Genomic DNA, 17,165 nt, shown 5'->3' on the forward strand with positions numbered 1-17,165 from the left:
AGAACAAGTTCTTTACGTAATGTCCCTCCTAAACCATAGAGCACATGTAAACCATAGACCCTCCTAAATCATAGAGCACAATTGTTAGAACCATAAGCATATTTTGACATTTTAAGATATGTACTAAAAGAAAAAAATAAATAAAGTTGAAAAATATTAATGAATCCTAAATCTTTTGGAAACAGCTTCTATTTTCCCCCTTTTTAGCATTATTTTCCCTAAATAATTGCCCCCACCCACTCCCCAGACTGTTCAGAAAGAAGCAATAGTCTATTTCTCCTGAAGCATTTCAAGTGAATTGTTTACCGAGGTATTAAATAAGTAGCATTTTTACACCTCCCTCAAAACTTAAGTTCCCCCTTCCTAGCTTTATTTTAGCTAAATACTTGCCCCCACCCCCCTCACGTCTTAAAAATTATTCAAAATAGATCTTGGCCAAATCTAAATTTCATCATTTTTTTATTTTATGAATTAAATTGAAAAAAAAATTGAAAACCTAAAAAGACAAGATAATTATGCAATAGATAGATGTGTCATAGACAATGAAGTGTTTTAAATAATAGCAATAAAGTAAAAATAAAAAAACTATTTGTCAAGGAATATTGATTAGTTCAGAAAGAAGCAATAGTCTATTTCTCCTGAAGCATTTCTAATCGTATGTTTACCGGGATATTAAATAAGTACCATTTTTTACACCCCCCTCAAAACTTAATTCCCCTTCCAAGCATTATATTAACTACATACGTGCTATATTGAGACTTGTTCATTGTCTCGGTTATTTTAAGATTTCTCCTTTAAAATTTGTTACCTCTAAACTTCACCCCCTTTCCTCCTAACCTCCCCTGTCCAGCTTCTCAGCCATGGGGAGCCACACGGGCAGGTAGATCCAAATTTAAATTGACGATAATTTTCAAACGTTACTTGTGTATTATACAGACCACATTGAAGATGTAAAGCTAGGTCAAGTAAGAAATTACCTGAGTTAATATCCACTTCAGTGCTACCTTAACTGTCAAACAGTTTAATCCTTTTTTTCTCCACCATCAAACAATTCAATGACTATTTAAAATCATTGACACTCCTATTATTCAAAATATTAATTAATATCGTTCATAGAGTCCAATTTGCGAATTCCTTATCCCTTTTTGCAAAAATGTCAAATAATCACTCTCTTGGAAAAACTAAACCAGACTATACCCATCAAACCAGAATATACCCACCAAACCAGATTATACCCACCAAACCAGACTATACCCACCAAACCAGATCCATAGGTACATGCACTAGAAAGGTGCCATGGAATAGATTATACCCACCAAACCAGATCCATAGGTACATGCACTGGAAAGGTGCCATGGAATGTAAAGTGGGACAAATAACACAGGATGGAACATAAAGGACGCAAAATGGAACCTCTTACCCTACTAGTAGACACATAGTGCCTTTTGGTAAGTTCCACATCCCCCTTAACATGCTCTGAAACTTTTTGAGTGTTTTGTTTAGAGAAATTTTTTGAGTGTGTTTTGAATTTTTTGAGTGAGTTTATAATTGGAGGCAATGCTATAGCACTGCCTATAGTAAAAGCCAAAATGACTCAACATTTAAAAAAATTTTCCTCAGAGGCACTTAATATGGAGGGGATGGTGGTATAAACCTCAGAGATGACTCATTTGATTACAAATCGGAAGTTCTAGTTCCCTTTTTCAGAGTCAAGGTGATCGGACGGCAACTATCACCCCCTCTATGCCTTTTTTCCTCAAATGTCTCTGATAAAAATTGTGAGATAGCCCTTTTGTTCAAAATAGCTCAAAAATCAAACAAAAACTCGGGGGTCGACACAGCCCCCAAGTAGACACTGCCCCGGGGGTAGGCGTTGTAAGTTATGTATTGAGGGCATATATGGTTTTTATGGAAGGAGTGCTCATATAAACTTCAGAGGGGGCTCAACTGAATGGAAATTGAAATTTTTAGTTCACTTTTTAAGAGTCAAAGGAGATCGGAAGGCAGCTAGCCCACCCACACGCTTTTCCACTAAACGCATCTGATAAAAAATTCGATATAGCCATTTTGTTAAAAATAGTTCAAACATTAGATAAGCAAAACTCCGGGATTGACAAAACCCCCAGAGCCCGTGGGTAGGTGTTGTATGTTATGCCCCGGGGGTGTATAATGTTTTTATGGAAGGGGTTGTCACACAAACTTCAAAGAGGACTAATTCAATTGGAAGCTGAAAGTTCAAGTTCCCTTTTTAAGAGTCAAAACTGAACAGAGGGCAACTAGACCCCCCCCATATACCTTATTGTCCCCAAGTGCACCCGATTAAAATTTTTGAGATAGCCATTTTGTTCAAAATAGTTCAAAGATCAGATAACAGAAACTTTAGGCTCGACACAGTATATTATAAAAGTTAAGGCAATGAAGCTTCCGTGTTTTATCAATTATTTTCGGAGAGACACTTCAAATGGAAGGAGTGGTCGTTTAAACTTTGGAGGGGACTCATTTAATTGGATATCGGAAGATCTAGTGCATTTTTTTAAGAGTCAAAAGTGATCGGAGGACAACTAGCCCCCCACGGTATTTTTTCGCCAATAATCTGATAAATATTTGAGATTTCCTTTTGTTAAAACTAGTTCAAAGATAAGATAACAAAAAATATGGGGTCGACAAAACACCCCAGAGCCTGGGGGCAGGTGTCTTAAGTTATGCCGTGGGGCGATATAAGGTTTTTATGAAAGGGATTCTCGTATAAACCACAGAGGGGGCTCATGTGATTGGAAATTGAAAGTTTTGGCATCCTTTTTAAGATTTAAAAGTGATCGGAGGATAACTAGCCCCCTCTCACATTTTATTTCCGAAATGCATCCGATTAAAATTTTCAGATAGCTATGTTTTAAAAGTAGTTGAAAGATCAGAAAAACAAAAACTTTGGGGTCGACACAGGCCCCCAGAGCCTGGAGGCAGGTGTTTCCAGTTATGCCCAGGGGGCGTATAAGGTATTATGGAAGAGGTGGTCTCATAAATTTCAGAAGGGGCTCATTCGATTGGAAATTGGATGTTCTAGCGTCCTTTTTAAGAGTCAAAAGTGATCGTAGGGTAACTAGCCCCTCCATATCTTTTTCCTTAAATACATCTGATAAAAGTCTCAGCTGGCCCTTTTGTTAAAGAGAGTTCAAAGATCAGATAACAAAAACTCTGAGGTCGACACAAGCCGTCAGAGCCAGTGGGCAAGTGTTATAAGATACGCCCCGGGGGCATGGTTTTCATTGAAGGGATAGTCATATAAACTTCACAGGGGGCTCATTCAATTGGAAATCAAAAGCTTTAATGCCTTATATAAGAGTTAAAAGTGATCGGAGGGCAACTACCTCCGCCTAAACCTTTTTCCCCAAAATGCCTCTGATCAATATTTTGATACAGCCCTTTTATTAAAAATATTTCAAAGATCAGATGACGAAAATTCTAGGGTCACCACAACCCCCCAGAGCCCGGAGGAAAGTTTTGTTGGGGATTTGCCCCGGGGCATATAAGATTTTTATGTAAAGGGTAGTCGTATAAACTCCAGAGGGGCTCCTTTGATTGGAAGTTAAAAATTCTAGAGTTCAAAGTTATCAGAGTGCATCTACCCCACACCCTTTTTTCCCCAAATGTATTCAATCAAAATTTTCAGATTTTCAAAGCGCAAGATTAGGCAGCTTGCGCTGCTTAAGTAAAGAGCTATGTTGGCAGACTGTATTATTTTTTTCACCAAGGCACTTTGTATAGAAGGAGATATCGTAGGAACTTTGGAAGGAGCTAATTCAATTGACAATTATAAGTTCTAGTTCCCTTTAAGAGCTAAAAGGAATTGGACAGCAACCAGCCCCCTATCAATCCCGTCAATTGTCCCAGCACATCTATGAAGGTGAAGCTTTCAAGGAATGTTTAAACGGATGTTGAAGGGCGAAGGGTGATTGTGAAGCTTCCTGTTCATGGAAAGCCTTTACCAGGAACAGCTTAGATTATTAAGTTGGAGCTCTCAGGTTATATTGTGGCGGATTTTGAACTAATCCAAAGGCACTATGTTTATACTGCTATTAGTACTACTACAATTACAATAACTAGTGATCCTAATGATATTAAGGTAATATTTTCGGAAAATATTTAGGGGGGTGGGGGGGGGTCCAAATAAACAAAAAAAAATTAAATGCATGCACATTTTTCAAAGGGAATATAAGCAATATCATAGATAACGAAATAACGATGCCTACGTAACTCGCGATGTGGGCACAATATATTGTTTTTCTATTTTTACTTGTTTTCACAAAGGCACTTCTTGTACTAGTGGCTATCGTAGAACCTTCTAAAAGAGCATGTTCGATTGAAAATTGAAAGTTCTAGTGCATTTTTAAGAGTCAAAATTGATTGAAGGGCAAGCAACCCCCCTCCCAAACCCATAAATTTTCCAAGCACATCGAAACGAAATTTTAAGTTACTTATTTTGTTCAGCATAGTTAAAAAGTCCAGTTTGTATGTCTCTTGGGATGTTGAGAATGTCAATCCCCCAGAGCCCTAAGAGCAAGAGTTGTAAGTTATGCAGTTTGCCCATCGTTTATATATAGTCTTTGTTATTGGGAAAGAAAGCGTGTTTGACCTTTAGCGTTCAAAAAGACAATGGGCATTTCAGTGAAGCTTTCAGAGAATGTTAAAGGGATTGTTGAAATAAATCAAAACATCTTATATGCATATAGATTGTCAAAAGGTGGAAACTCAGAAAAGATTGAGCAGTTGGAATTTTCAGGGAATGATGAGTTAAACAAGGGCATGTTGGGAAGTTGAATTAACCTGAAGGCACTTTGTGCTTGTTACCATTATTATGATTTCTGCAACTACTACTTTTACTGAGGATACGGGCATTAAAGTGAAACTTTTAGGTAATATTTAGGAGAGTTTTGAACTAATTCAAAACACACTCTGTGCATTCAGGTTGCCAAAATAATGTACGAGTAATTTCGTAGGAATAGCTTTGAGTATTAATTTGAAACTTTCAGGCCGTATTAAGAAAGACATTTAACTAACCAAAGGGCATTCTGTGCATACTACTGCTACTTCTACTGCCGCTATTTTCGCTACTATTACAAAGACTTCAAATGCTGAGGCTACGAGTTGGCAGGTGAAACTTTCTGACAATGTTTAGGGGGATATTGATGTAAATGAAAACATACTCTGTAGATGCAGGTTGTCAAAAGAGCATAACAACAGTACTCCGGTAATAGTCTAGGGAATAAAAAGTTCAAACTGTCAGGGCATATTAAGGAAGATTTTGAACTAGTCAAAATGAGCATACTACTAATACTACTTTTACTACTACGACGGTTACTACTAGTAATACTGAAGCTAAGGGTATTACGGTAAGACTGTCAGAGAATGTTTAGGAGGATAGTGAACTAAATTAAAAACGCTATGTGGAGTCAGGCTATTAAAAGACCGTAGCAGCTATATTCCAGGAACAGTTTAGAGCATTAAATTAAAACGTGCAGCGCATACTGAATTAATTTTAAACCAACCAAGAGGTGTTAGTACTCCAACTACTTCTACATACTACATACTACATATTATATACTACTCCAACTACTTCTAATATCGCTACTAAGGCTTAGGTTATTAAGGAAACATTGTCCGGAAAAATGTTGAGGGGCGCTTTAAATTAAATTGAAACACACTGTTTGTATGTAGGCTGTCTAAAGGCCGTATCAAAAGTATACCAAGAACGGTTTAGAGTATTTTAGGGGTAAATTAAGGGTAAATTAAGGGGTATGTTGAACTAATAAAATCTACTATGTACATACTTTTGCTTCTGTTAGCAGTAGTATTTCTACTGCGACTAGTAACAATATTAATAAGGCTAATGGTATTAATGTGGAACTTTCAGGGACTGTCGAGAGAAATTTTGGGCTAAATAAAAACACATTATATGCGTGCAGGGTATCAACAGGACGTTTCAGCAATATCTTGGAAACGGCTTAAAGTATTAAGTTAAAACTACCAGGACATGAGGAGGGAGTGGTGCTCTAGACTAAAAAAAACACAATTTGAATACTACTACTGCTAACAACTAATACTACTACTGCTATTACTGTTATTACTCCTTTTGCTTTTACTATTACTTCTACTACTATTCCCACTACTATTGCTAATACTAAGGGTATTAGTTCAACTTTCAGAGAACGGTGTGAGTGGTGTTAAACTTAATCGAAAAAAACTATGTACATGTGGATTATCAAAGGGGTATATTAGCAATATTCCAACAACAGCTTCAGGTATTAAGCTGAAAACTCTTAGGGCTACCGATATTACCACTATTTTTGGTCAAGATAGCCAGGTGGGATATTTTGGGAGTAAAATAGGCTATAAAGTAGTAACTTTTACTAAAACATTAGGTTGACTCAAACCCAAATCAAAAGGCACTATGTGTAGGCTGATTGACAATAAGACTTCTCAGAAATATTTCAAGAAAGACTGAGGGTATTAAGTTGAAACTTTTATTGCTACTATTATTACTACTTCTCCTCTTACAATTGAACAATTGAAAGAGCGTAAGTACATCCAGGTTGTCAAAATAGTACAGACACCATGTCTTAAGAATGGTATTAAGTTTTATTTTTCAGGTAAATTTGAGGAGGTGTCAAACTAATTCAAAGGATACTCTGTGTGTTCTGATTTTCAAAAGGGTGTATATTATTAGAATTATTGAAAATTTTCTCCACTATATAAACAGTAAACTAAACTATGGATTCCAATAGAAAAAAAAATGAAACAATTTGAAATGTTATTTTCTTTACCAATGAAAAAGACTATGTCAATAAGAAACCAGCAGAAATTAATTATAAGAAAAAAATCAACAAAACAAGTTCAAAGAAAAACAAAGAACAACGCTAAACAAAAAAATATCCAAAATAAAGTCGGATAAATTTTCGAATCGTAAAACTACCACAAATCACAATAAATAAATAATGGAACCCAAAACTAAAAAAAAAAAAATACAATAAAAAACTGAGTCAAACTCAAAACAATCAGAAACTAAAATGAGTAGGGCTGGGATACCCACGACTTTTGTAGACCAGAACATAAATTGGACTTTACTGAAATACAATACATTTCGAATGTTTTTTTTTAACTTTAATAAATCCAAAATTGTTAAGGCTTTAAGGGAAAAATACGAGTGTATGTATCAGTGCAATTTGTTATTTTGTTTTTCAGTAATGTTGTTTGGGATGGGGCTTTTTTGCTGTTTTTTTTTCATTTTTAAGAGACAGAAACATTCATCACGAAATAAGGATTTTTATACTTTTATACTCATTGCTAAAGAGGAAAAATCTTCTTCTAGGGATATGACACATTGGTTGGTGATAGAGGAACCCAGCTAAGTGGAGGTCAAAAGCAGAGAGTCGCAATTGCAAGAGCTTTAGTCAGAAATCCAAAGCTGCTGTTATTGGATGAAGCAACTTCAGCATTAGATAATCAAAGTGAAGCCGCTGTTCAGAGAGCGTTGGATAAGGTTTGCCGAGGATGAGTCCCTTCATTTTTCTATATTGTTACAAACAGATAGAACACTTCATATACACCGGAAAGGAGAAAATAAATTTGAAACAAGTATTATCTTTTGATCCCCATAATATTTTACATTTATAAGGAAATATTCTTCGCCCAGTATTCATACAAGAAAGTTTCTTTGCTGTTGAAAAAAGACACGCTTTAACGCTTAGTAATCAAAGTGTAACTAAATACCTTATAGAAAGGTGTAAAGAGTATTGGAAAGTTATAAGAGTTAAAACTGGTACCAGCATCGAAAATATAAATCACTAGTGCCATTTTGGCGACTATATTCCTTTTTTAGCCTGCCTAAACTATCATACGCTCATCCTTGTGGGTACTATTAAATGTAAAGGATGGAGAAGAAAGAACATCTACTAGCTTAAAGTGAACTAGCCCACTTAATAAGCTAATCTAGGCTGACATCGTGTAAATTGGATCTTGAATTAAATAATTTTTGAAAGCCATGAATAGATTGACTATAATTTACCAAGAAATTTATGCTTTAATCACACAAAGTTGCAGATTAATCATATCAATTATGCTCTCTACTTAACAATTTCTACTCTTCTAAGAAAGTCGTCAGACGCTAAATTGGGTTTACCGCTTGCTGTTTCTAACCCCTATCTTTCCATATTAAATCACCAAAAATACAATTCTTACAAGTTTTCTGCTGTTTTTCGGCTGACCTGATAGCTGGTGTCTAATGCTGCGTAACCCTACTTGACCACTGTCGTTCCCGGTCCACCATTCTTTGATAGGCAGTGATCTAGCATACTTCAGGAGGATTGGATTTAACAGAGGCGTGGATTAAAAACAGATCAACTATGAAAACGTGAGGAAACATTGGGGAGATCATAAAACACTGTTGCAACTCAGAAGAGGGGTCTAAGAAAAATTTAGCAACAAATTCATTTAGGTTTTGTTTTATTATTAATTAAAAAAAACTTTTCCCGCAAAATAAGTTTTTCAAAGAAAAGTAAAGAACTCCCTTAAACAAAAAACTATCAAAAATAAAATCAAATAATCTATCAAGCGTGAAACTAGCTCAAATCAGCATCGATAAATAAATGAAACCCAAAACGAACAGAAATTACAATAATTAACCGAGTCAAACTCAAAATGAGCAGAAATTAACATAAGTTGGGCTCAAAGCCACAATGCCAAGGCAAGAACAAAATTTGCACTTTATTAAAAAAAATATAAATGTTTTTCTTTTATAACTTTAATAAATCAAATAATATTAACATTTGGATTACTAAATATCAGTATATTAAACTGACAATCCACATTCACTTGTAATTTTTTCAGTAAAGTGCAAATTTTGTTCTGGCCTTGGGAAGGCATAGGGGTTTTGAGCCCAACTTATGTTAATTTCTGCTCGTTTTGACTTTGACTCGGTTATTTATTGTAATTTCTTTTCGTTTTGGGTTTCATGCATTTTTAGATGCTGATTTGTGGTAGTTTCACGTTTGATGGATTATTTGATTTTATTTTTGCACATTTTTTGTTCAATGGAGTTCTTTACTTTTCTTTGAAAAACGTATTTTGTGGAAAAAGTTTTTTAAATTAATTTCTGTTCGTTTTATATTGTCATAGTCTTTTCAGGGAAAAAGATAATAATACTTTAAATCTTTTCGTTTTTTTAAGACTTTATTGTTTGGCCTGCCTTTTGTATGCTGGAGAAAAATTTTCAGCAATTTTTAACAACATGCACCCTTTTAAAAATCTGGACACAAATAGTAGTGTTGAATTTATTTTCATACCTCCTCTAATTCACCTGAAATAGACAAATTGATATCATTCGCAAAAAAATCTGTTTACTTTCTTTGATTGCTTGGATATTTTAAGAGCAGAAGTAGCCCCGAAAGTTGAACATAATACCCTCAGTCGTTCTTGGGATACTGCTGAGATGCCTTATTGGGAATTAGCATTAACAAAGTGCAGTTTGATTTAATCTTAAGGCAAAATTTAGTTTTTAAACATAACTAGCAAATGGGAGAGTGGGTGTGGGAGAAAGATTAGTTGCCCTCAAATCACTTACGACTATTAAAAAGGGCATTAGCCCTTTCTATTTTCAATCAAATGAGCCCTTTTGAAAGTTCACACGACAACTCCTTCGATACGAAGCGCCCTGTTCTAAACAACAACAACAACAACAAAAAAAACAATTATACATTATACCCACATCGATCTTTACTATAAAAATGTCAAGTAGATAATTTCGGAGACCACACTGCCTTTCCATGACGATAAATAAAAGTTCAAATAGGGATAAAATCCTTTTAATAGACAGTGTTTTTTATAACAGTGATAGGAATTCACAAAAATACCAGATATTTCGGTCACATATACAGTGACCGTCATCAGTGGTAAAGAGTTTTACCACTGATGACGGTCACTGTATATGTGACCGAAATATCTGGTATTTTTGTGAATTTCTATCACTGTTATAAAAAACACTGTCTATTAAAAGGATTTTATCCCTATTTGAACTATTATTTAAAAATGTCAAGCCATCCAGTCACTTTCGACTATTAAAAAGGGCACTAGGCCTTTCGATTTCTAATCGAATGAGCCCTTTTTGAAACGAATACGCTTTCTATAAACACTTATGTGCCACCAGGGCATAAATTACAACCCTTACCGTAAGGGCTGTTAGGGTGGCTGTCATCCTCTAAGATCCAATTTCCAGAACTTTCAACTACGTTAAGCAAAATGGCTATATCAAAATTTTGATTGGATGTGTTTGGGGAAATGGTGGGCGTGAGAGGGGCAGCCGCTCTCCAATTAATTTCAACTATTAAAAATGGCACTAGCCCTTTCAATTTCCAATCAAATGAGCCCTTTTGAGGTTTCTACGACAACACTTTCAATAAAAACCTTTTTAACCCCCAGGGCATATCTTACAACCCTTGCCCTGAGGGCGGGGGGGTGTCATTTTCAAAGACTTAATTTCCAGAATTTTCTACTACGTTGAACAAAATGGCATTCTGAAAATTTTGATTGGATGTGTTTCGAGGAATGGTGGGCGTGAAAGGGGGGTTAGTCACCCTCCAATCACTTTCGACTATTAAAAAGGGCACTGGCCCTCTTAATTTCCAATTAAATGAGCCCCTTTTGAAGTTTTACGACAACTTTATCTACAAAAATGTAATAAGCCCCCAGGGCATAACTTACAACATTTGCTCTGGTGGCTCTGGGAGGTTTGTCATCCTTAAATACATAATTTACGGAACTTTCAACTACGTTTAACAAAATGGTTATCTCTAAACTTTGATTGAATGTTTCTGAGGAAATGATGAGCGTGAGAGGGGGTTAATTACTCTCTACTCAATTTCGACTATTAGAAAGGAATAACCCAATTTCCAATCAAATGAGCCCTTTTTGAAATTTCTACAATAACTTTTTCGATAAACCTTATATGCCCCCGGGGCATAACTTACAACCCTTGCAACTCTCATCCTTAAAATCCTAATTTCCAAAACTTTCAAGTACGTTGAATAAAATGGCTGTCTCAAAATTTTGATTGGATGTGTTTTTGGAAAAGTTGGGCGTGAGAGGGGGGTTAGTTGCCCTCAAATCACTTTCGACTATTAAATAGGGCACTAGCCTTTTGAATTTCCAATGGAATGAGCCCTTTTTCAAATTTCTACGACAAAGATTTCAATAAAAACCTTATATGCCCCTAGAGCATAACTTATATCCCTTGCCCTGAAGACTGTGGGGGGGAGTGTTCTGCTTAAAAGTATAATTTCCTGAACTTTGAACTGCGTCGAACAAAATGGTTATCTCAAAATTTTTATTGGATGTGTTTGGGGAAATGGTTGGCGTGGAAGGGGTGTTAGTTGCCTTCCAATCACTTTCGACTATTAAAAAGGGCACTAGCCATTTCAATTTCCAATCGAATGAGCCCTTTTTGAAGTTTCTTTGACAACGCCTTCTTTAAAAACCTTATATGCCCCTAGGGCATAACTTACAACCCTCGCCCCGAAAGCGGTGGGGGGTTTTCATCCTCAAAGACCTAATTTCCAGAACTTAAAACTACGTTGAATAAAATTGCCATCTCAAAATTTTGATTGTATGTTTTTGGGGTAAAAGTGGGCGTGAGAGGGGGATTAGTTGCCCCCCAATTACTTTCGACTATTGAAAAGGGCACTAGCCCTTTGAATTTCCAATCGAATTAGCCTTTTTTGAAGTTTCTACGACAACGCCTTCTATAAAAACCTTATATGCTCACAGGGCATAACTTAAAACTTTTTCCCTAAGGGCTATGGGAGACTCTCCTTCTCACAAACATAATTTCTATGCAGAAATACACTACGCTGAACATAATGGCTATCTCAAGATTTTGATTGGATGTGTTTCAGGAAATAGTGGGCGTCGGAGGGTTGTTCGGCGCCTTCCAATCACTTTCGACTATTAAAAGGGCACAAGCCCCTCCAATTTCCAATTGAATGAGCCCTTTTCGAAGTTTTTATGACAACTTCTTCGATACGAAGTGCCCTGCTCTAAAGAAAAAAATAATACATTGTGCCAACATCGCTCGTATATGCCAGGGCATACCTTAAAACTCTTGCACTGAGGGTTCTGGGGGAGTACCTTCCTCAAAATCATATTTTCTATCTGGAAATAAACTACGATGAACAAAATGGCTATATAAAAATTTTGATTGGATGTGTTTGGGGGAATCATGGGTTTGGAGGCGGGGGGGGGGGGGTAGTTGCCCTTCAATCACTTTCGACTATTAATAAGGGCATTAGACACTCCAACATCCAATCGAATGAGCCCTTTTCGAAGTTTCTACGACAACTCCTTCGATACGAAGTGCCCTAGTATAAAAAAAAATACATTGTGCCAACATTGTTCTTTACTTAGATTAATTTAAAAAAAACTTTCCGAAAAATAAGTTTTTCAAAGAAAAGTAAAGGACATTTTAAACTTAAGCTCAGCAGATACAAATACCTTTTAAAATTCAAACTCAAAACGACAAGAAATTACAATTAAAGAATAAATGAAATCCAAAACGAACAGAAATTAAATATGCAATCATAGCAAAAACATACAACAAGTAATAATATAAATGAATAAATAGATCTTATAGCCAGTAATGCTTAGATTGAACATGAAATTCAAGCTTAAGACGAAAAAAATATTTTCCTATTGAAGCATAAATGAAATTTAAGACGAACAGAAATTAAATAAACAATCAATGCAAACCAACATACAATAGATATCAATGTAAATTGATAAATAAATCTTAAAACGAGTGAAACTTAAATTGAATATGCAAATCAAGCTTGAAAGGAACAAAAATCACTACAAACAAGAGTTTGGGTATGACCTCCTTCTCTCACTGTAAAAGTGTAAAATTTACTGCGTCATTGGTGCTTTACTGAAAACGAATTTTATTTCAAATATTGTCTTTTTTACTTAGAATTAAAAATAATAATTAAAATTATAGTAAAATTTTGAACTGATGAGCTTTCAGCAATTAATATCATTATAAATCAAATATTCAGTTTAATTTATTAGTTTTTTCTAAAGTTGTACAAGACGAATTGAATTTCACTACAAACTAGAGTTTGGATACTGACCTCCTCCTTTTCTAACTGTAAGTACAAACCAAAACCCTACTGCGTCACTGGCACTTAATTGAAAATGAATTATAATACAAATATTTTCTTTTCCACTTCTTACAGTATTGAAAATAAAAATACAATTACAGTGAAATATAACTCTTGAACTGATGGATCTTTCATCAATTAGTATCATTATTCATCAAATATTCGATTTGATGTTGTTTATATTTTCCAAGACGGTTCAAGACGCATATAGTTTTCAGTAAAGCGCCAATGACGCAGTAGGTTTTACACTTTTACAGTGAGAGAAGGAAGTCATAACCAAACTCTTGTTTGTGGTGATTTTTGTTCGTTTCAAGCTTGATTTGCGTATTCAATACTTTAAGATCTATTTACTCCCTTTAAGATCTATTTATTCATTTATATTTTTACTTGTTGTATGTTTTTGCTATGATTGCTTATTAAATTTCTGTTCGTTTTGAGTTTCATTTATTCTTTAATTGTAATTTCTGGTCGTTTTAAGTTTGAATCTTAAAAGGCATTTGTATCTGCTGACCTTAAGTTTAAAATTGCCTTTACTTTTCTTTTAAAAAATTATTTTTAGGAAATTTTTTTTAAATTAATTTTTGTTCGTTTTTTATTGCAAAAAATTTCAAGTTTTAAAAATTTCTTATTTCAAAACCAAATTAAAAAAAAAATAAAATATTCATCGAAGTATCAAAATGACTATCAAAGAAACAATATCTAAGTGAAAAAATGGGTTTTTGTCAATCTCGGAGTTTTCATTGCTTAATGTTTGAGCTGTTTTTAACAAAATTGTTATCGCAAAATTTTTATCGGATGGGTCTGGGGAAAAAGGGCGTGGGGGAACTAGATTAAGCTTCGGTCTGTTTTGACTCTTTAAAAGTGAACTAGAACTTTCTATTTTCAATCAAATGAGCCCTCTCTGAAGTTTATACGAGTATCCTTTCTATAAGAGCCATATATATCCCCAGAGTATAACTTACAACGCCTATCCCTGGGCCCTGGGGGGTTGTGTCGACCCTGGAGCTTTTAAAAATTCCTTATTCCAAAATCAAATAAAAAAAAAAATCAAATATTCGTCAAAGTATAAAAACTGATATCAAAGTAACAATATCAAAGTGTAAAAATGGGTTTGTGTCAACCTCGGAGTTTTTATTATCTGATGTTTGAACCATTTTAACCAAATTGCTATCTCAAAACTTTTATCAGATGGGTTTGGGTAAAAAGGGCGTGGGGGGACTAGATTAAGCTTTGGTCTCTTTTGACTCTTTAAAAGTGATCTAGAACTTTCTATTTTCAATCAAATGAGCCCTCTCTGAAGTTTATATGAATATCCCTTCAATAAGAACCATTTATATTCTCAGACTATTACTCACAACCCCTATCCCTGGGCCCTGGGGGGTTTTATTGATCCTAAAGCATTAATATTTCATGGTTGAACTATTTTTAACAAAATGGTCACCTGACTTTTTTATCGGATGGGTTTATCCATCCGAAACGCCCAAAGGCGTGAAGGGCGGGAGGGGCTAGTTGCCCTCTGATCTTTTTTTACTCTGAGAAAAAGAATTACAACTTTTAATTTCCGTTCAAATGAACCCTCTCTGAATTTTATACGAGCATACCTTCCATAAGAACCATATATGCCACCAGTGAAATACTTGCAATGCCTTCCCCGGCCCTGGAAGGGGGGGGGGGGGGGGTTGTTGACACAGGAGTTTTTGTTATCTGATCTTTGAACTATTTTTAACGAAATAACCATACCTTTAAGTGTTTTTTTTTGTATGATCTTTCAACTATTTTAACAAAATGGCTACCTAAAGTATTTTATCAGATGTATTTGGGGAAAAAGGGCTTGGGGGGCTAGTTGCCCTCTGATCACTTTCGACTCTTAAAAAGGGCACTAGTACTCTCGATTTCCAATCAAATGATCCCTCTTTGAAGTTTATACGACAACCCCTTCTATATGAAATGCCTCTGGGAAAAAAATAAATGGAGTGTGGGGGAAGGCTAGCTGCCCTCCAATCCCTTTTGACTCTTAAAAAGTGAATTAAAACTTTCAATTTCCAATCAAATGAGCCCTCTAGGAATTTTATACGAGCTTCCCTTCCATAACAACCATATATGCCCCCAGGGCATAAATTACAACGCCTACCCCCGGGCCTGGGGGGGGGGGGCGGTGTCGACACCGGAGTTGTTTGTTATCAGAACTTTGAACTATTTTTAACAAAATGTCTATCTCAAAATTTTTATCTGATGCATTTAGGGCGTGGGGGAGGTTGGCCTAGTTGCCCTCCGATCTCTTTTGAATCTTAAAAAGTGAACAAGAACTTTCAAGTTCCAGTCAAATGAGCCCTCTCCTAAGTTTATACGAGCATCTCTTCATTAAGAACTATATATGCCTCTATAGGATTACTCATAACGCCTGCCTCCAGGCCCTGGCGGGTTCCGTTGACACAGGAATTTTCTTATCTGACCTTTAAACTATTTTTAACGAAATGACTATTATACAAAATTTGTCGGATGGGCATGGGGGAAAAAGGGTGTGGTGTGGGGGGGCTAGTTGCCCTCGGAAATCTTTTGACTCTTAAAAAATGAACTAGAACTTTCAACTTCCAATCAAATGAGACCCTCTGACGTTTCTACGAGCATCCCTTTCATAAGAACCATACACACACCCAGGACAGCACTTCCAACGCCTATCCCCGGGCTCTGGGGGGCGTTTTTGTTATCTAATTTTTGAACAATTTCCAAAACACTGGCTATCTCAAAATTTGTAGCGGACGGGTTTAGGGAAAAAAGAGCGTGAGGGGGGGGGGCTAGTTTAAATCTCTTGACTCTTAAAAAGTGAATAAAACAGTCAAGTTCCAATCAAATGAGCCCTCTATGAAGTTTATACGAGCATCCCTTTCATAAGAACCATATATGCCCTTAGGGCATAACTTATAACCCCTGTGCCCTGGACGGTTCTATTGACACCGGATTTTTTCTTCCCAGACCTTTGAACTATTTTTAACAAGATGTGTATCTCAAAATTTTCATCAAATGGGTTGGGGGATAGCTGTCCTCGGATCTCTTTTGACTATTTAAAAGTGAGGTCGAAGTTTTAATTTCAAACCAAATAAGCCCTCTCTGAAGTTTTTAGTAACATTCCTATCATTCGGACAATATATACTCGAATGCATAACTTACAACGCCCACCCCCGGGCCCTGGGGGGCTGTGATGACACCTGAGTTTTTTTTATCTCACTTTCGAGAAATATTTAACTTAATGCCTATCTCAAAATTTTTATTGGCTGCATTTGGGGAAAAAGGGCGTGGGTGTCAGTTGCCCTCCAGTATCTTTTGACTCGAAAAAACTTAACTAGAACTTTCAATTACTAATCAAATGAGCCATCTCTGAATTTTTTACGAGCATCCCTTCAATGAGAACCACATAGTCCTCAAGAGCATAGCTTACAACAGCTGCCCCCGGGCCCTGGGTGGCTGTGTTGACCCCTGAGTTTTCGTTATATGGTCTTTGAACTATTTTAAAAAAAATGTATGTCAAAGTTTTTATCGGATGGGTTTGATAAAAAAGGGCGTGGAGGAGGAATAGATGCCCTCCAATCTCTTTTGACTCTTAAACGTGAACTAGAACTTTCAATTTCCAATCAAATGATCCCTCTTTGAAGTTAATACGAGCACCCTTCCATTAGACCTATATACGCCCCCAGGGCATAATTTACAATGCCTGCCTCCGGGCCCTGGTGGGTTGTGTCAACACCGGATTTTTTGTTATATGATCTTTGAACTATTTTTAACAAAATAGCTATCTCAAAATTTTTATTGGATACATTTGGGAAAATTTGGTTTGGGGGGGGGAGCTGGTTGCCCTCCAATATCTTTTGACGCTTAAAAATTGAACTAGAACTTTCAATTTCCAATCAAATGAGCCCTCTCAGAAGTTTATACGAGCATTCATTCCGTAAGAACAATATATGCCTCCAGGGC

At 35.9% G+C, this 17,165-nt stretch overlaps 1 protein-coding gene across 1 annotated transcript in view; it reads left to right on the forward strand.

Moving 5' to 3' along the window:
- The window catches only part of LOC148945532 (uncharacterized), a 257,374-nt gene that overhangs the window by 222,689 nt on the left and 17,520 nt on the right, over positions 1 to 17,165 (forward strand). Inside the window, exon 15 of the mRNA XM_089099073.1 lies at positions 7,364 to 7,534. Coding sequence (XP_088955199.1) covers positions 7,364 to 7,534 — 171 coding nt within the window. The remainder of the gene's footprint in view (positions 1 to 7,363; positions 7,535 to 17,165) is intronic.

Source organism: Artemia sp. Qi Xiang Cuo, chromosome 13 (assembly GCF_049724085.1).
Source record: "Artemia sp. Qi Xiang Cuo chromosome 13, ASM4972408v1, whole genome shotgun sequence".
In the NCBI taxonomy this organism is placed as follows: domain Eukaryota; kingdom Metazoa; phylum Arthropoda; class Branchiopoda; order Anostraca; family Artemiidae; genus Artemia; species Artemia sp. Qi Xiang Cuo.